The sequence below is a fragment of the Esox lucius genome, chromosome 7, assembly GCF_011004845.1.
Source record: "Esox lucius isolate fEsoLuc1 chromosome 7, fEsoLuc1.pri, whole genome shotgun sequence".
In the NCBI taxonomy this organism is placed as follows: Eukaryota; Metazoa; Chordata; class Actinopteri; order Esociformes; family Esocidae; genus Esox; species Esox lucius.
Genome location: NC_047575.1, coordinates 11,231,079 through 11,251,420, shown reverse-complemented (window position 1 = coordinate 11,251,420; position 20,342 = coordinate 11,231,079). Strand labels below are relative to the sequence as shown.

The 20,342-nt window shown below is 43.5% G+C and overlaps 1 protein-coding gene across 1 annotated transcript; it reads left to right on the top strand.

Annotated features, from left to right (window-relative positions):
* The first annotated feature begins 3,800 nt into the window (after positions 1-3,800).
* LOC106024339 lies at positions 3,801-13,475 on the top strand. Its single transcript, XM_029120671.2, has 7 exons — positions 3,801-3,873; positions 4,562-4,897; positions 6,928-7,203; positions 11,156-11,482; positions 11,598-11,705; positions 11,805-11,870; positions 11,974-13,475. Exons 1-7 carry the CDS (start codon positions 3,801-3,803, stop codon positions 13,329-13,331), a joined length of 2,544 nt encoding a protein of 847 aa, XP_028976504.2. The 3' UTR covers positions 13,332-13,475.
* The last annotated feature ends 6,867 nt before the right edge of the window (positions 13,476-20,342 follow it).

Sequence of the window (20,342 nt, the reverse complement as noted above, 5' to 3'; positions counted from 1 at the left end):
GTGTAAGATATTTCAAGAGTTTATTTTCTATTAATTGGCAAATATTTCTAAAAACATTTTCTCACTTTTTCATTAAGTGGTACTGTGTGTAGACCAAAAAAATACATGTAATCCGTTATTGATCAAAACTACAAAATGACACAATGTGGAGAAAGTGAAGGTCTCCGAATACTCTCCGAAGACTCTGTATTGATTCAGGTGAGGGAGTGCAACTCTTGTTCACTCATAAACCAGGGTGGGGGGATCCTGGCGTGAGACATCTCAGTGGACCGTTTTCTGGGCAGGTCCGGTTAAAGGGAACAGGGATACATTGTCTATTTCTGAGTCGTTCTCACCACCTCACTCCTCAACACCTGCCTTCCCTCTCCTCACCTCTCTGTCCTGGCCTCCTTTAGAAAGGGTTATGCAGATAGTAGCCTGTAGAGTGAAAATACTTTGGTCCTGCACTTATGTGTCATCAAGCAAATTACATGTAGAGGACTGGATCCCAAAACAAATATGTAAGGTGATTTAAACTAACTGTCAGTTGCGCACAACATTTTACTGATAAAACAATACGTGGCGTATTGTTTTCTAAGCGTGTGCACGCTTTTCTCTTCAGACTAAATATAAGCAAATTTTTAAAGAGTTTTAAATTCCTCTGCAGTTGGATACACGGGATTATCCTGAATGAAAGGCCGCTATGGAGAACATTTCACTCACAATGAATTGACATCTCAACCAGTTATTGATTTACGGGTCACAAAGGAGACTGGATTTAGCATGGTCTTTTACACGGATGAGAAAAGGGGATGGTATGTAGATCCAAAACAGCTTTTTCCTCTCTCCCGTGAGCATGTTAGATAAACCATGGATGATTTTTTCTCTTGGCCAAATTGACTAATTTCAAGGTGAGGAATAATTTATCATCAAGTTGTAAAAAAAAGGTAGAATTGTCATGTCAAATATAGAATCTTATAAATCTGAGCATTTTGAGAAAGCATTGGAGCATAAAGAAATCCTCTCTGGATAAGCTCAATATATTTTTAAACCTCCTATTCTGGACTTGAGATTTCAGTGTGTAGTTCATTCGAACATACTATAAGTGTACAACTACTGCATGTGTTTAAGCAATTATTTTACTACACTGGTAATTTGTTGTGAATTCCTGTAAATATGTAAATAAAGGAACCAGTAGATGGAAATGAACAAGGGTCTCCAAACATCTAAAGAGAGCAGGTACAGAGGATTCAACACACTAAACATAAAAGAACAGATTCAGGGTTTTAGGAAGTAACTGGAGCTTTTCATGAAAACATGACACACTTTAAAAGTAGGTAGTGAACCCCAGGGAATTGCCATTGTAGGATCAGATCCTATTCCTCCTTTCTGGCCTCATGCCACGTTCAAATGTTTTATAGGAATTTTTTACTGGGAAGTTTCACTTGAATGACCGTTCAAGCTGTAATTACAAATGGGTCACTTGTTGACATACTTGCTAAGTTTCACAGCTGACCTTTTTATCTTTTCAACCCTAAAATCTCTACGCATCTGTTTTTGACAAAGAGTCCATTCAGTGCTTGCTATGACTTAGCTTCTCACCTGTCCTGTATTCTTGTAAGCTGACTTAACACTGTTTCAATGAACACAAAATCTATTGTTTTAGTTGTTTACAATGTTAAATTAGTATGAGCTGTACATTTATATGTTCTTTGCACAACCTTGATTCCAAAAAAGCTGGGATGTCTTGTAAAATGCGAATTAAAACAGAATGCAATGATGTGCAAATCATTTATCCCTATATTTATTTGAAGATAGTACAAAGTCAAAATATTAAATGTTGAAACTGAGAAATTGTATTGTTTTTGGAAAAATATATGCCAGTGTTGATTTGATTTGATGCCAGCAACGCATTTCAAAAAAGTTTGGACAGGGACCTGTTTACCAATGTGTTGCATCACCTCTTCTTTTAACAATACTCTGTAAGCGTTTGGGAAATAAGGAGATCAATTGCTGTAGTTCTGAATGTGAAATGTATTCCCATTCCTGCTTGACATAGGATTTCAGCTGCTCAACAGTTCGGGTTCTCCTTTGTAGTATTTTCATAACGTGCCAAATGTTTTTAATGGATGACAGATCTGGACTGCTGGCAGGCCAGGTTAGCACCTGGACTCTTTTACTGTGGAGCACTACTGCTGTAATGCATGCAGAATGTGGTTTGGTATTGTCTTGCTAAAATAAGCAAGGCTTTACCTGACAAAGACGTTGTCTGGATGGCAGCATATGTTGTTCCAAAATGTGTGTATGTTGTTCAGCATTAATGGTGCCTTCACAGATGTCCGAGTTGCTTGTGCCATGTGCACAAATGCACCCCCGTACCTTCACAGATGCTGGCTTTTGAACTGTGCGCTGATAACAAACCAGATAGTCCCTCACCTCTTTAGTCCGGAGGACACTGCATCCATGATTCCCCAAAATCATTTAAAGTTTTGATTTGTCAGACCCCAGGACAGTTTTCCACTTTACCTCAGTCCATCTTAAGTGAGCCTGGGCCCAGAGAAGGCAGCAGCGTTTCTGGATCTTGTTTATATGTGGTTTCGTCTTTGCATTGAGTTTTTACTTGCATTGCCCATGCAGTGATTTCCACTAGAGAATCATGTCTGTTTTTAATGCAGTTCCACCTGAAGGCCTGATGATCAAAGTTTTTTAGCATTACACAGTTTTCCATTCTTTTGTTGCCTCTGCCCCAACCTTTTTGAAACGTGTTGCTGCAATCAAATTCAAAGTGGACAACATTATTTTGTCTTTGTACTATTTTCTTTTGAATTTAGGTTTTAAAGGATTGCACATCATTCTGTTATTATTGACATTTTACGCAGCATCCCAAGTTTTTGGGAAATTGGGTTGTACAAAGTGCCCAAGAAACACCACTCCAATGCTCACAAACTCTTTAGTATATAAAGAGTATTTTTCCAGGTGCAGGTGTAACTAATAGAGCATGAATATCAATAGTAACTCCCAACATATTTCCAGTTACAGGTGGAAGTAATACAGGATTCTTATCAGTTGTACTGCTACAGCATGTTTCTGATTATGTGTGGATTTAATTGACTGATTCCTGTAGAATTAACATTCTATGCTAATATACGATATGTATTAATGTAAATAAATCATGTATTTTGCACTTTGGCTTACGTGGAGTCATTTCACATAGGGGAGACACCAGCAACCCGTTTTACAATGTAAATAAAACCCAGACACATTTCCTTTTAGACCCATTTTTTATGGCACACAGTGCAAAGTTGATTGGTCAGCCTGTGAACTCAGTTACTCTGGTCTGGTGGCTTAATGGAGCCGTGTGTAATGAAGCAGACAGCAGCGGGTGGGCCTCGGTGTTGTGCACGTTAATGGAACGACAGCTTGAACACTTCCACAAAATGTAGTCACCCAGACGCGCACACACAAGCATGCGCCGACAAGTCGCACGGACACACGCGCAAACAAGCTCTTCAAAGACGCGCATGTCGTCTTCTGCGGTGTAGAAACGTTGAGGCCGCGTGTTCCACGGTTCGGTTTACTGTCATTATCCGGGTCGCCATTGGTTTATATGTAAAGTCCACTCATGTGTAGGCAGGTTAAAGTTTTACTCACTTGGTTAATGAATCCTTTTTTCATCAATGTAATAGCCCCTTTGACACGGATTCACACACGCACAGCTCATTACACACACACAAAGACACACACACGCGTACAGACACATACATACACACTCTGCTCTTACAAACAGATTCAGACTAAGATCTGGACACAGACCCCGTACGATGGCACTGACACATGCAACCGTCACTGTGCTCCTGGTCTTTCTGAGGACATTGTCTCTGGCTGACTCTAAAGGTACCGTGGGACTCGACCTTCTTCTCTCTCTGTAAGCTAAAGAAACTATATTGGATCTAAGCTGTGTACACTGTAATGAGGGCTTCGTGCACCTCTGGGTGTAGAGCATTATAGTGATCCATTTCAACACAAAATGTTCATGTGATGATTTTTGTATTTTTGGGGGGTATTCATTTGATCACTATTACGAATGCTTTAAGAAAGCCTTTTGTGATGAGTGCTAATAATGTAGTTTGGGTAAGTATCCTAAGTGCCAATAGTTTTTTTATTTGGCGGTGCATAGTGTAAAGTAGTAATGTCTTTGGTATCAGCAAGAAACAAACTCCACTTGTTCATGAACAATATTGATTAAACCTTTTGTTGAATCACCAGATTTATCACTGGATAAATACCAATATCATCTTGGCCAGGACCATGGTTATTAATTCTGCATGTTAATGTATTTGTATATAGTTGAATGTATTTGTATATAGTTCCTTGTGATAAGACCATATTCTACATACGTCTACATATTTCTTCATTTTTAGTTGACCATTGCTATCAATAAAGAAAAATATAAACTGAATATTATATTAAGTTAAAACAAAGTGCAAATCCTGTGATTTTCCAAAAAGGCCAGTAGGTGGCCTCAGTTATTGTACAATTCACTCTGGAGATGTTGACTGAAAGTACAATTTAACAAGTTCAGACTCAACTTCCAAACATTGCTTTTCAGAGGCATTTGTGACCTGTCTCTTCCATGAGGACTGCATGTTGCCCTGTAGCTTTAAACCCACCGGTGCTGTGGTCATCCACTGGTACAAACAGCAGATCCCTGTTCATAGCTACTATTACAACAAGGATCAGTACGGACTACAGAATAAGCACTTCAATGGAAGGACCAGCTTGTTCAACTCCCAGATTGCCCATGGCAATGCATCACTTCTCCTGAAAAGGGTAAAAGTTCAGGACAAGGGCAGGTACAAGTGCTACACCAGCACTAGGAAGGGGAACCAGGAGACATTTGTCAACCTTGGGGTGAAAGGTCAGTGAGAACTCTCCCCATTGACTTTACAGTTGCATGCAGTTTTTCTCAACAGTAAGTTCCCACAGAAAACCTTCCTTTTAGCAGTAAGTACTACATGTTTCAATTTCTGTCTAGATATTTGTAAAACATTTAAAATCTCTTTAGTAACTATGTTTACTACTGTCCCATTATACCAAAATAGATATATGAAAGTCCCTACACTACACAAGAAGCAAACAAATTGGCCAAAAATATACAAATATATAATCCAAATGCAATCAGAAATGCATATCAAAATAAATGAAAAATGTCTTATCAATATAGAATTTGGTTTTGTTAAAGGTGTTCCAGAAACATATTTTGACTTTTACATAAGGGTTGAGCATGTAAAGCTGGTCAGTTTCCTAGTGGTGTCACTTTCTCCCTGTACGTTTTTAACAGAGGAATGAAGATTCATTGTATACCATTGTTCAGAAGCTCCGACCGGTTACAGAACAATAGTGTTTTGTGGGACTAGGTTTGTTAGTGCCCTTTAATTAATTAGTCTACACTCGTTGTCGTGACTACAGGGTGGAATAAAGCACTCTCTTTTTCCACTGTAGCACCTGTGGCAGTCTGCAGAGCACACCCTTTCCATGAAAGAAATAGTTGACTTACTTTAAGTCTAGATTCAGTGTTATCTATACATTTATCCATCTATCTATAATCATTTTACAGTGCATTTGGAAAGTATTCAGACCCCTTTCTCCATATTCTGTTGTGTTTCTGACATTATAAATTATAATATATATATATATATATATATAACATTTTTGGTTGAAATTGATTAAATGAAAAAATATTAAATGGAATGTTTTGAGTGAGGAACAGAAGCGTTGAATTTGCGGTGGTCTCTTAATTGGAACCCTTCTGTTCCTCACTCAAAATCTTCCTTTTCGACTTTTTTGGAAAAGAAAGAAAAAGGTGCAGTGGTCTCTTAATTTCTTAAGAGCTGTATATATATATATGTATATATATTGCCAACAATCTACAAACAGCACCCCAAAAATATTTGTTAATAACATGTGCCAATTTGTTGAAAAGGAAAAACAGAAGTATCTCATGTACATAAGTATGTATTGAGACACTTTGCCATGACACACGTGATTGATGTCCACTATACATTTGCAAGCAAGCATCTATAAGTACATATTTTTTACAGTATATATATATAGTAACAGGTTGGAAATACCACCACTAACAAAAAACCCAAATAAAGCAGGATGTAAAATAATGTTCATTCATGCATTGATGTGATTTATATTTTTATTTTCTTGCAAACCAATTAGTATTTCGAAGGGAACAAAATAAAACGAGAACTGAGTCCTCCGGTCCTGGACCTTGTAAAACAAAACCAATAAGATCAGAACAAATCAATAAAACAAAAACTGTTCAATGACTCATATGTCCTGAATGGGGAGATAACACAGACAGAGCTTACTTAAGCTAAACGATTTGCTAACTGAAAGAAGTTAAGAGAATTGACAGCTGATGTACTTTTCCTTTTCTCATGCACTGCAAAAAATGAAAGAAAATAGAAAAGAAAAAAAATATTTCAGGAGATGTTTGCTTGAAATAAGTGAAATAATCTGCCAATGGAACAAGACAAATTACTTGATATTCAATGCATATTTTCAAAAACCAAGTGGTATTATCTAAAACAACTTTTCACCTTAAAAAACAGTTATCTAAAACAAAAATGTATATTATTTTACAGATGAAAACAAGATAAATATACTTGATAAGATGTACTTATGCAGTATGTCTGCATTCCCTACACTGCTCAAAAATGAGAACATCTCAGCCAGAGGGTGCAGTGTAGGGAATGCCCAGAGGGTGCTTAAATACAGCAGAGACAAGACAGCAGTTAATTGACAACAGGTGTACTCAGCCGTTTTCTGTCCTACACCACTCTTGCCATGTTCCCCTCAGGGTCTATGTATATATTTTTTTTTATCAGGCTTCATTCCTTTTTTAACATCATTCTTAAATTATTTTCTCTTTTGCAGCTCTCATCCAGTCAGTGAAAATCGAGATGACTGAGGAGGTGGTCTCCTGTTCCTCTCAGAACATTTATCCCTCCCCTGAGATGGTATGGTCCACTGATCCCCCATCGGCTCCAGAAACACTACAGAACTTCACAGTCAAAACTCTTGACTCCAAGGGCCTGTACACTGTGGAGAGCACAGTGAGGATCCTGGGTAATGTCTCTGACCATGGCTACTTCTGCTCTGTCATCTCAGCGGACAAGGCCCAGGAGTGGACTGCCTCTCTGAGGCAGCAAGGTACATTCAATCAGATACAGCTTTATATGTAAATATACTGAACATCTTCTAAATTGCTTTAATTAGAATTTAAGTATATTGCATCTATTTAAAATGACCTACATTGGGACATATGCGGGGAAGGTGCAATTCTGGCTATTTTATTCACATTTTTCATGTATTTAATATGCCTAAATGCTAATAACATACTTGTATTGAGGGGTATTAAATACTTTAAATGTATTTACAACTTTAAATGTATGTTTTTCAGTTTTGAAAATGCCTCACGAAGCCGCCTGATCCTGCAATCTTTGGTTAAAATGTTAGCTCCGCCTGATCCCTCAAGCTTAAATTTAAATGTGAGCTTGTGGGATCAGGCAGCTTTATGAAGCCGAAATGATTATGAACTGTAAATTCACACTGAAAAGCCTGCCTTCTGGAGAGAGCTCTTACACAGACAAGAACCTTAAATATTTCTTTACAATAGTAAACAACTGGAATGCTTGGTTATGTTCATAGCATGGAATTCTAGATACACCCAAGGGGTCTGAATACTTATCTTTAAACCTAGATATACCACAAAAAGCAGTTTTATAAAGAATTTACTAAGTTAGCACATACTTGACAATCTCATTAAAAAGGAACTAGGAATTATTGGTCTTTCTGTTTTGTTTTGGGTTTTTTTCAAAAGAAAACACGTCTGGAGATATTTAACAGTGTCCTGAACTGCCAAAGTGTGTGACCAGTTTAGAATCACTTCCATATGGTTAAAGGTTTAGGGGCTATGAAGTTGTTGATAAACTCCATGAACTGCCACCTTAACGTGGTGGAGGGGTTTGAGTACCCGAGTGTCCCTAGGAGTTATGTTGTCTGGGGCTATATGCCCCTGGTAGGGTTTCCGAAGGCAAACAGGTCCTAGGCGACGGGTCAGACTAAGAGCGGTTCAAAACCCCCTTAATGATGAAAACAATTATGAGTTCCGTGACGTCGCCCGGTATGGCGCAGCTGGGGCCCCACCCTGGAGCCAGGCCCGGGGTTGGGGCTTGTACACGAGGGCCTGGTGGCCGGGCCTTTCCCCATGGGGCCCGACCGGGCTCAGCCCGAACAAGCGCCGTGGGGCCGCCTTCCCGGGGGCTCACCACCTGCGGGAGGGACCATGAGGGGCCGGTGCGGAGAGGATCGGGCGGCAGTCGAAGGCGGGGGCCTAGACAGCCTGATCCCTGGACACAGAAACTAGCTCCAGGGACGTGGAATGTCACCTCGCTAGCGGGGAAGGAGCCTGAGATCGTGCGTGAGGTTGAGAGGTTCCGACTAGAGGAGTCGGCGAGAGGCGGCGGGCTGGTGTGGGTTTGCTTATAACTCCCCAGCTCTGCCGCCATGTGCTGGAGTTTACCCCGGTGAACGAGAGGGTCGTTTCCCTGCGCCTACGGGTCGGGATAGGTCTCTCACTGTTGTTTGTGCCTATGGGCCGAACGGCAGTGCAGAGTACCCGATCTTCTTGGAGTCTCTGGGAGGGGTGCTGGAAAGTGCTCCGACTGGGGACTCCATCGTTCTACTGGGGGACTTCAACGCCCACGTGGGCAACGACAGTGACACCTGGAGGGGCGTGATTGGGAGGAACGGCCCCCCTGATCTGAACCCGAGCGGTGTTCAGTTATTAGACTTCTGTGCTAGTCACAGTTTGTCCATAACGAACACCATGTTCAAGCATAAGGGTGTCCATCAGTGCACGTGGCACCAGGACACCCTAGGCCGCAGGTCGATGATCGACTTTGTTGTCGTTTCATCTGACCTGCGGCCGTATGTCTTGGACAATCGGGTGAAGAGAGGAGTGGAGCTGTCAACTGATCACCACCTGGTGGTGAGTTGGATCCGATGGCGGGGGAGGAAGCTGTACAGACTCGGCAGGCCCAAGCGTACTGTAAGGGTCTGCTGGGAACATCTGGCCGAGTCTCCTGTCAGAGAGATCTTTAACTCCCACCTCCAGCAGAGCTTCGACTGGATCCCGAGGGAGGCTGGAGATATTGAGTCCGAGTGGACCATGTTCTCCACCGCCATTGTCGAAGCGGCCGCTCGGAGCCTTTGGCCGTAAGGTCTCCGGTGCCTGTCGAGGCGGCAATCCCCGAACCCGGTGGTGGACACCGGAAGTAAGGGATGCCGTCAAGCTGAAGAAGGAGTCCTATCAGGCCTGGTTGGCTTGTGGGACTCCTGAGGCAACTGACAGGTACCGACAAGCGGACTGCAGCCCGGGTGGTTGTGGAGGCAAAAACTCAGGCCTGGGAGGAGTGGCCTCGAAGAGATTCTGGCAAACCGTCCGGCGCCTCAGGAGAGGGAAACAGTGCCCTACCAACGCTGTTTACAGTAGAGGTGGGCAGCTGTTGATCTCAACTGGGGATGTCGTCGGGCGGTGGAAGGAGTACTTCGAGGATCTCCTCAATCCCGCCGTCACGTCTTCCATTGAGGAAGCAGAGGATGAGGGCTCAGAGGTGGACTCGTCCATCACCCGGGCTGAAGTCACAGAGGTGGTCAAGAAACTCTTCGGTGGCAAGGCACCGGGGGTGGATGAGATCCGCCCTGAGTACCTCAAGTCTCTGGATGTTGTGGGACTGTCTTGGTTGACACACCTGTGCAACATCGCGTGGCTGTCGGGGACAGTGCCTCTAGGATGGCAGACCGGGGTGGTGGTACCTCTTTTTAAGAAGGGGGACTGGAGGGTGTGTTCCAACTATACGGGGATCACACTTCTCAGCCTCCCCGGGAAAGTATATGCCAGGGTTCTGGAGAGGAGAATACGGCCGATAGTAGAACTTCGGATTCAGGAGGAACAGTGTGGTTTTCGTCCGGGCCGTTTAACACTGGACCAGCTCTATACCCTCTACGGGGTGTTGGAGGGTTCATGGGAGTTTACCCAACCAATCCACATGTGTTTTGTGGATTTGGAGAAGTTATTCGACTGTGTCCCTCGTGGCATCCTGTGGAGAGTGCTTCGGGAATATGGGGTCCTGGGTCCTTTGCTAAGGGCTGTCAGGTCCCTTAGCAGGAGCTTGGTCCGCATTGCCGGCAGTAAGTCAGACTTGTTCCCAGTCCATGTTGGACTGTTCGTAATTTTTATGGACAGAATTTCTAGGTGCAGCCAGGGGCCGGAGGGTGTCAGGTTTGGGGACCACACGATTTTGTCTCTGCTCTTTGCGGATGATGTTGTCATGTTGGCCCCTTCAAACCAGGACCTTCAGCATGCACTGGGACGGTTTGCAGCCGAGTGTGAAGCGGTGGGGATGAGAATCAGTACTTCCAAATCTGAGGCCATGGTCCTCAGTCGGAAAAGGGTGGCTTGCCCACTTCAGGTTGGTGGAGAGTGCCTGCCTCAAGTGGAGGAGTTTAAGTATCTAGGGGTCTTGTTCACGAGTGAGGGAAGGATGGAACGGGAGATTGACAGACGGATCGGTGCAGCTTCTGCAGTAATGCGGTCAATGTATCTGTCTGTTGTGTTGATGAAAGAGCTGAGCCGCAAGGCGAAGCCCTCGATTTACCGGTCAATCTACGTTCCTACTCTCACCTATGGTCATGAGCTTTGGGTCATGACCGAAAGGACAAGATCCCGGATACAGGCGGCCGAAATGAGCTTTCTCCGCAGGGTGGCTGGGCGATCCCTTAGAGATAGGGTGAGTAGCTTGGTCACCCGGGAGGAGCTCAGAGTAGAGCCGCTGCTCCTCCACATCGAGAGGGGTCAGCTGAGGTGACTTGGGCATCTGTTTCGGATGCCTCCGGAACGCCTTCCCGGGATGGTGTTCCAGTCCCATCCCACCGGGAGGAGACCCCGGGGAAGACCTAGGACACGCTGGAGGGACTATGTCTCCCGGCTGGCCTGGGAACGCCTCAGTGTCCCCCCGGAAGAGCTGGAGGAAGTGTCTGGGGAGAGGGAAGTCTGGGTAGAGGTATAGTCGACACACATGACACACTTTTAATTTTGCAGAGGAGTTGATTGGAGAGGCAAGTCGGGAGCTGTCCATCCCTTGCATCGCTCCACAGAACCTCCAAAACTTCACCCTCATCTGGACTTTCACCAGAACCAATGAACCCACGCTCATCCTGAGCTATGACAGCAGAACTGGACGGACCACCAACTATTGGGAAGGTCGGGCTGGACTGGAGCAGCACTGGGTTCTGATGGGAAATGGATCCCTCCTCCTTAACTACCCAGAGAGTCAGGAAAACACAGGGACCTACACATGTACATTCTCAGGTCTCCAGAGCAGACACGTGGTTCAAACCCAAGTCAACATCACAGAGACTCCCATAGGTGGGTGGACATTCCTTTAGTTAATACATGTTTTTGAGTCCACAACATTATTAGTACTACAAACACATGACTACAAGCAGATAGCTAACTAGGAAACACAACATCTGTTTCTCAGAGGAGGATGAGCAGAAGACTGGAAGGTCATGGTGGGGCACGGCTGCTTCTGTAGCCTTCTTCGGCTTCACAGTTTCTGTGGCTCTTCCACGATGTCTACGGCTCAGAGGTCAGTGACTAACAGATATCTAAAGATTATTTTCATAACTATACTGTCTAAATAATGTAGCTCTGAAAATTGTTGTATTTTCAACTATCTGTGTTGCAGGAAAGCAAGCAACATACCATTGGAAAGATGGACGACCATTGCGTATAATGAGACCATCGCACTTAGGTAGGTTCAGGGCAGGGGGTGACACACCAGCTACGTTTTGAAAAAGAAAGCATGAGCAAGAATGACAAATGACTGTTCAATAACATGCATTGTTGTGTTGTAGCAATATCCATGACTGGAACAACTTCACACCGACTAAATGGAGCAGGTCTGAATGAAACCGGAACCAGAGAACACAGATCACATTGCCAAGAACCATACATACCTGGACCACATGTTACACCAGAGGGGGACGTAACACAACCATACCGCCCTCGACTGGACACGCTACAGGGGGACATAACACAACCATACCATCCTCGACTGGACACGCTACAGGGGGACATAACACAACCACACAGTCCTCGACTGGACACGTTAGAGGGTGACATAACACAACCACACAGTCCTCGACTGGACACGTTAGAGGGGGACATAACACAACCATACAGTCCTCGACTGGACACGTTAGAGGGTAACATAACACAACCACACAGTCCTCGACTGGACACGTTAGAGGGTGACATAACACAACCACACAGTCCTCGACTGGACACGTTAGAGGGGGACATAACACAACCACACAGTCCTCGACTGGACACGTTAGAGGGGGACATAACACAACCATACAGTCCTCAACTGGACACGTTACAGGGGGACATAACACAACCATACAGTCCTCGACTGGACAAGTTAGAGGGGGACATAACACAACCATACCGTCCTCGACTGGACATGTTAGAGGGGGACATAACACAACCATACAGTCCTCAACTGGACACGTTAGATGGTGCTGCTTCGGAGACAACAGGAAGTTCTTCACTGGGATCACAGTTGCTACTGACAGCACAGCTAGATGGTGACATAGTCATTGGTGACCCTTTAGGGGGTGATGATCTAGAAATTGATGTGCTAGGAGGTAACGTGCCAGGAGGTGACACTCTAAGGGGTGACACTATAGGAGGTGATACTCTAGAAGCTGATGCTCTAGGAGGTAATACGCTAGGGGGTGACGATCTAGGGGGTGACACAGCAGAAGGTGACGCTCTAGGAGGTGATGCTATAGGAGTTGGCACTCTAGGAGGTGATGCATTAAACCATGACGGTCTAGGAAGTAACGCTCTAGGAGGTGAAGCTCTAGAAGGTGACGTTCTAGGAGGTAACGCTCTAGAAGGTGACGTTCTAGGAGGTAACGCTCTAGAAGGTGACGTTCTTGGAGGTAATGCTCGATCTTGTGGTTCTATACTTGGAACTTATTCTCAAGACCATGATGCAACAATATTGTCAAGTCAAAAATGGGATTTACCGACACCATGTACATCAAGAAATGATGAGGAAGAAAGATGTCATCTTCTACACACACATACAGATGTCAATAAAGACCTAACACCAGAGGAGTTAATTCTGCTGGACCAGGTGATTCAGAAAGAGGTGCACATAACCAGGACTTACCAGGTAGTGATGCACCAAGACCTTACATAACAGGGTTTACATGTCACATTGGACTATTAACAAGTTACAGTAAGTCTCTCATAGTGGTCTCAAATGATGGACTCATGGCAACATCTACTATGTACAGACGGGTGACAAATTGAAGGGAAAAACAACCTAAAATGTCTCAGTAAGGTTTTGGGCCAAAACAAGATGCCAGAACAGCTCTGTGTAACACATCAGCCCATTGTCATCCTAGAAGACCCAATAATGATCCCTCTTTCAAAGTCACTTTGATCCTTTCCACTTCCCATCTTGATCCCAAATGGAGGTCAACAGGGCCAGCTCAGCATTTCTATACATGTCAAGGAGCATGATGGGATGTTAATTGTTTAATACTATCATGTGGGACACCTGTATGGAGGCATCTGCATTTATGTTCCTCCACTCATTTAGTCTATATATACATTTGTCTATATACAAAGAATTTTAATGCATTAGTACTGAAAGAGAATAAATACATAGCAGTGTGGCTTAAATGAACATTAACTATTATGATTGCTTATGTGAATTTTGGGATGAGTTTAAATAATCAAATTACCAAAATAAGTACCCAGAAAACTAACATTTATTCCCCTGTTTAATATTTGCCTTGAGTAGAAGGTTATGGTAACCAACCTAAAATTTCAGACTGACATTTTGATCTATGTATTTTTATGTATTAAAGATAACGGTGTCAAGCGTCTTTTTCTGACTCCTTGATTGTTGTTTGGGCGTAATCATAGAGAATGATACTCACTGTGTAAAATTATTTTGCACCATTATTCTGGCCTCACAGTGTTGTGCTAACATATCCTATTGGTGGGACTCAGCCCTGAAAGAGAATGTTTGACTCGTCACAAGGCCCTTTTGAAGTTACCTCATTGCTTAGTCATTTCAATGCAGATCCAAAGATCATGTTAACTTGCTTTGACCCCATCATGCAGTGTTGGTTCATATCCAGTCTTAAATCAGTCTGTACGAAGAGCCAATAAAAAGAGATTTGTGTGACCTATAGGTCAACAGAAAGGGGACCTTTTGATAACCCCACAGAAAACAGAATTTCCTGCTTTTGTTCTGACTGCAAAGTTCACTGTGTGTTTGTGGCTAAGGGGTGTCATCACATGTCCTCTGTTACCATCACGTGACGTAGTTATTGAAAATAGCTTGAAAGTATCAGGACAAATAGAGTTCATAAGATAAAAATAAAAGGAATTTGTGACATAAGAAAATATCATATTTTTTTATGTATGTGAAAATACAGAGAAATTGTCCTTAAGTGCTACAGTATGGTTAATAAAAACAAATGTAAAACACCTACAATGGCTAAATAGTAATTTATCAATACAGAGTTTGTTTTAAAGTGCATTGAGAGTAAATAAAAATAAGAATTGGTACTAAGCTATGGGCAATATATAATGTCACACTATTTTGTATCTTTTTATGACTTGGATTTGGCAGAATAAGTCTGAATAACAAATGTTTGCTGTTTGGCCAGTTGGTAGAGGTGACCCATGTTGGTTGGGGCATGGTAGTTGGTAGAGGTGACCCATGTTGGTTGGGGCATGGTAGTAGCAGTAGAGACCTGTCACGTGTCAAGGGCTGCCCTTATTGTACATGGGTTTCAACTGCAACCAATTCTCATAGCCTCCCTCAAAAACCTGGGGCTTGGATTTCTATAATTATCATAGTCATGTAATGAGCAATAGCCAACAAAACAGGGATATTATTATAATTTATTTATTTTGTATTATTTCCTACTGCATTTATATGCCTTATTGGAAAGATGCCAAAAAACTGAGGGAGATGTTATAATTATTATACCAAACTTGCATCTGCCGTGTATCTGCCGCCCTGTCTCTACCCAACAATACCCACAATGTTTAGGTGAGTTGAATATCACGGCATTCATCAAAAAATGACTTTAACAAGACTGTGAAGCTCTGTAGCACCTCAGACCACTGCGCCACCAGGGAGTCGCTGCCGCACTGAAGACTACTGAAGGCTACTGAAGGCCCCGAGAGGTTCATGAGGTCATTCGGCCTCTAGCTCAAACATGTGGTCAGCCCAGAAAGTTTTCCGGGCCGACATTAAAGCAGCTGGGATGGTGTGAACATGTCCGCTTTGTTTAAACTGCATAGGGTAGCATAAAACAGCAGCAGCCCAGAGTATTTCGACAATCACGCCATCAGTCCATCGAAACTGCTGTAAGCAAGTACTGGGAGCCCTATGATCTTCCAAGAAATATGTTTTTTTATACATGACTAGCAAAGACTTCCTTGACTAATCACGCTCTAGGATTTATCACTAGCAGTACAGGCCCTGCCAGCTCAAATTAGGTTGTACGTGGAGAAAGCAGGTCCTCTAACTGGACTAGTGAACAGAAGGCGTGTACACTTCAGTAAGTCGTGCGCGTACGGGACACCCCAGGAATCACCCTTTAACGTCCCGCGCTTCTTCTAACAGAGTTGTTCTTTAGTCCATTTCGTTCAAAGGTGTCGTTCTCATGTAGATGAATGTGCCCTCGTCAGTTTCGGGAGTTATTACTGAAGATCTAAGTACAACTTCAACAATGGTACGTTTCTTTCCTGCAACTTTGTAAGTGGCCACTGACACAGCGTGTCCGCGCGCACAGCCATAGGGCTAGTCAGTCTGTAGTGTAAAAGCAATAGATGAGAAAAAGCCTCAAGCACTGTTTGTTATTTTCTCCTTTGCAATCAGACTTTGATAACAGGCTGCAAAAGTTATAATTCCTAACAGACTGTGAGTAACAGTTGCAACATTGTTTCCCTTTGATGTAAAATGTCTCAAAAACAAACCCCCTGTCATTGACATTGGTCGGATTCCAGCAGAAATGCTGTCAGGGGATTTCACAGGAGAGATGTGAGACAGCATTCTAATGGTTATACTGTAAACAAAACTGTTTGTCCATATTTATTAGCACAGGAATAACTTACTAATTGACATTGGTCGGATTCCAGCAGAAATGCTGTCAGGGGATTTCACAGGAGAGATGTGAGACAGCATTCTAATGGTTATACTGTAAACAAAACTGTTTGTCCATATTTATTAGCACAGGAATAACTTACTAATTGACTAATTAGTATTAAACAGTTGACTTAAACAAGAGATGATTTGGTCATTACAGTGATATATAGCAACCACTTGCCCTGCTCTCTCTGTGTCCTCTCGAGCTCATGGTGGACTTACAAATTGCCCAGAAAGAAGATTCATTCAGGACCATGACCTCTGCTTCCTGGAGCCAAACCACCACATGGGGCTTTTGACCTGCGATAACCCACAAGAGTGAACACACAATGTGTCTCTCTTAAGGTGGATTTTTAAAAGAGTGGCTTTGGAGTCCATAACCCAACAGATTGTTTAAAGGGGTTGATGTCCTACGAGTCACAGACAGGAATTTGCTTCTTTGGAAATGTTTACTTTTACGAAATGCGCCACGGCCACTTAGCCTAGGCGGTCATTCCAGCTGTGTTTTACTGACCCAGGGAAACTTCTCTGTTCTGCAGGGTGTCAGACAAACATAGGTGATTTGAGAGTATGGTGTCATGCCATAGGGCTGGGTGATATGGACAAACTATTAAATCCAAATATTTGTCTAATTATTAACAATATGGAATCTGAGTAAAACCAGTTTTAAATTATTTTTTTTTGTTGTTCTTTACTAACTTATGTAATTATTTTAAAATAGGCATACCATGGACCATTTAGAAACGAGATTTTAATTATAAGAGCTAAGTGGGTGTATAAAAAGTTGAGGAATGGAGCTGACAGTGTTGAACAGGGCATTTTGTAAATTTACTTGAAGACCAATTAGATTTATTGGTAAAACACCCTACTGCTTTGACTACTTTAACACTCAGTACTTGTATTCTCTGTGGCTTCAGTTGGAGAGAAATATGACAGAATAATAAGTGATCTCACACAGGATGTGAGCTTTCAATGAGAGGAAAAGCATTCGTTTTCATAACTGCTTGCATGTGATCCATATTTCCTCGTGACAGAGAGAAAGAAAATACCCTGGATCTAGCAGGACACTAGTCAATGTGTGTTCAGTGCAGTGGATTGCAATGCTTTGTGATGTTTGTAGTGGTTTGTGATGCGGAAGTTTGTAGCGGTTTGTGATGCAGAAGTTTGTAGTGGTTTGAGATGCGGAAGTTTGTAGTGGTTTGAAATTTGGAAGTTTGTAGTGGTTTGTTATTCAGAAGTTTGTAGTGGTTCGTGATTCGGAAGATTGTAGTGGTTTGTGATTCGGAAGATTGTGGTGGTTTGAGATTCGGAAGTTTGTAGCGGTTTGAGATTCGGAGGTTTGTAGTGGTTTGTGATTCGGAAGTTTGTAGTGGTTTGAGATTCGGAAGTTTGTAGTGGTTTGTGATTCGGAGGTTTGTAGTGTTTCGTGATTCGGAAGATTGTAGTGGTTTGTTTGTAGCGGTTTGTGATTCGGAAGTTTGTAGTGGTTTGTGATTCGGAAGTTTGTAGTGGTTTGTGATTCGGAAGTTTGTAGTGGTTTGTGATTCGGAAGTTTGTAGTGGTTTGTGATTCGGAAGTTTGTAGTGGTTTGTGATTCGGAAGTTTTTAGTGGTTTGTGATTTGGAAGATTGCAGTGGTTTGTGATTCGGAAGATTGTGGTGGTTTGTTATTCAGAAGTTTGTGGTGGTTTGTGACATGGAAGCCTCTAACTTTACTGGATCTGTTTTTCCGTTATCTTTTTAATTTCAATTTTGTCTTTCCTGTCTCCATCGTTTTGGACCCACCTGTTCCTCCTCCACTCCCTTCCATTCCTACTAGACCTACCTGTGACATCCATCTGTTCTCAGTGTGGGCTGTGATTTCATGCGTATTACTGTGTTTATAACCTGAAAACACACATCCATAAATACTCTTGGTTTAATGCTATGATGTGTCCCAAGGTGTCCTGAATACACATGATGTTGTTCTACAGGGAGGCGACAGGCAGATGCTCATTCTGGAAGTGGGCCAATCATTTCACAGGCCTTTGATGACATGGTCCCTCCATCCGTTTATGCCTGAACAGCCTCGGATATCAGGGCATCCCTTCTGGGCTGATATTCTGGAGTCTGGGCCACTGTTTGTGTATGGCTAACATCAGTATCTGTTGATTTGTAGGACTCAGACCCAAGCAGCTGTACTGAAAGCCCATCCCAATCCCAATCCCAATCCGATCAACATAGTCGAGCTTCACAACTACACAACTACACAAACACACACAAACACACGCACATTTAAAAAGCCATTAATAGGAGTTGTTTTGCTTGCCGGATGCATGGGTAAAGAAACCTTTCAGGGAGCCTGTACTGTCCGGGGTGGGAGGGGCAAGCAGTGCAGGTCCTCAGGAGCCTACCCCCCCCTCCTCCCCAGGGCACCTCTGGAGGAGGAGGAGGCCTGAGTGTGCAGACGGCCGGTCCTCACCTGGTCAGCCTGGGCGGCGGTCGGCTCAGTGTGGCCGTAACGCTGATTCCTTTAAACAGGGGTACGTCCAGGGTACGAGCACACAAACTTTTCTTTTCCTGACTTACTTACCAAATCGGTCGAGAGGATGCGCTCGTACCTCAAAACATCACTGTCGAGGGGCCAGGGATAGAGGCGGAGCATTGTCGTATTATAAACAGGGCCGGAGTCACAACCCTGGACCCTTCCGGAAACATTTGTTCACTTGATGGGATGCCCATCACAAAACCAGCTGTGCGGGCGCAAGGTAATACACGTACCTGCATAATCCACACTTATGCAAACACACACACAGTCACACACAGACACGTTCTTCATAAATATACACAGATGTTAGGTGGTCCAGATTAAAAGCCTACATTCTTACACAGGAAACAGATTAAGATGAGGTAGAAATAGTTTGAATTATCAGTGGATGTCAACTCCTGTGGCTATTGAGAGGAAAAGCAAACCTTTGGAATGAATGATTTCCTCACCACGGTTACCCATCAAGCCCGGCTGTTGACATAGGCCCCGCCCACTTGATATTTGGCGAGGCTTCTTGGTCAGATGAAATATCACATGCTGTGACCCAGACTCTCCCTACAAGTTATGCAGACCCTCTCCTCCTCCACGCTCTCCACAACCTCCTACCACCCTCTCCTCCTGCCCTCTGAGCTGACCTCCTCCGCAATCCCCTGTCCTCTGCCCTCCTCACTGGGGCAGTATCAGAGAGATATCCACAGTGGGAGTAGTGTGTGCATATGCAGACCCTAGGCACCCGAAATACAGAACAGGCAGTGAGTCCAACCCGACTCCCCACACATGTATTCGTTCCCCTCCTCCACAGGCAGTGATTGAAATACATTCCATGTCGACTCGGTCACCGCTCAATACTAGTTCACATCCGTCATTGGCCGGTAACAACAAATGCGGTTGGACTGTTTTGGATGGTGTTGTACTGGCATATGTTTATGAGAACATGTATGTATGTGTGTGCGTGCCTGCGTGTGTGTGCCTGCGTGTGTGTGCCTGTATGTTCCTGCGTGTGTGTGTGTGTGTGTATGCTGAAAGAGATTTTGAAGAAAGACTCCATACCGGAGTCTGGAAGTAATCAGTTGGTCCCGGGCTGACGTCCAGCGCCCCCTCCCCATGATGCAGCAGCAGTCCTGATGGAGAGCAGAGAGCCTGGAGATTTTCAGCGGTGGGCGAGGCCCCTGCCTTCCATTGCCTAACTTTCACTTGTGCAAATACACTGTGAACAAACACACACACACACACAATCCCACGGCCCACGGCTTCTCTGTGAAAGTCTGGGTGTATCTTTGCAAGGGTCAGTCACTGACTGTTCTGTTTAATTAGTACAATTGAATATTGGTTTTATTCTAGAATTTTTTATGTGTTTGTATTGTCCGAATCAACCATGCAAGTGTAGTGGTCTGTTTGGAAGTTATAGAAATGAACACTAGTAATAAGCTAGAATTTGTTTTGGTCTGGTTTATGCCCTAGAAGAAACATGTAGTGGTCTACAGTAGTATTTAGGTATAAAATAAACGA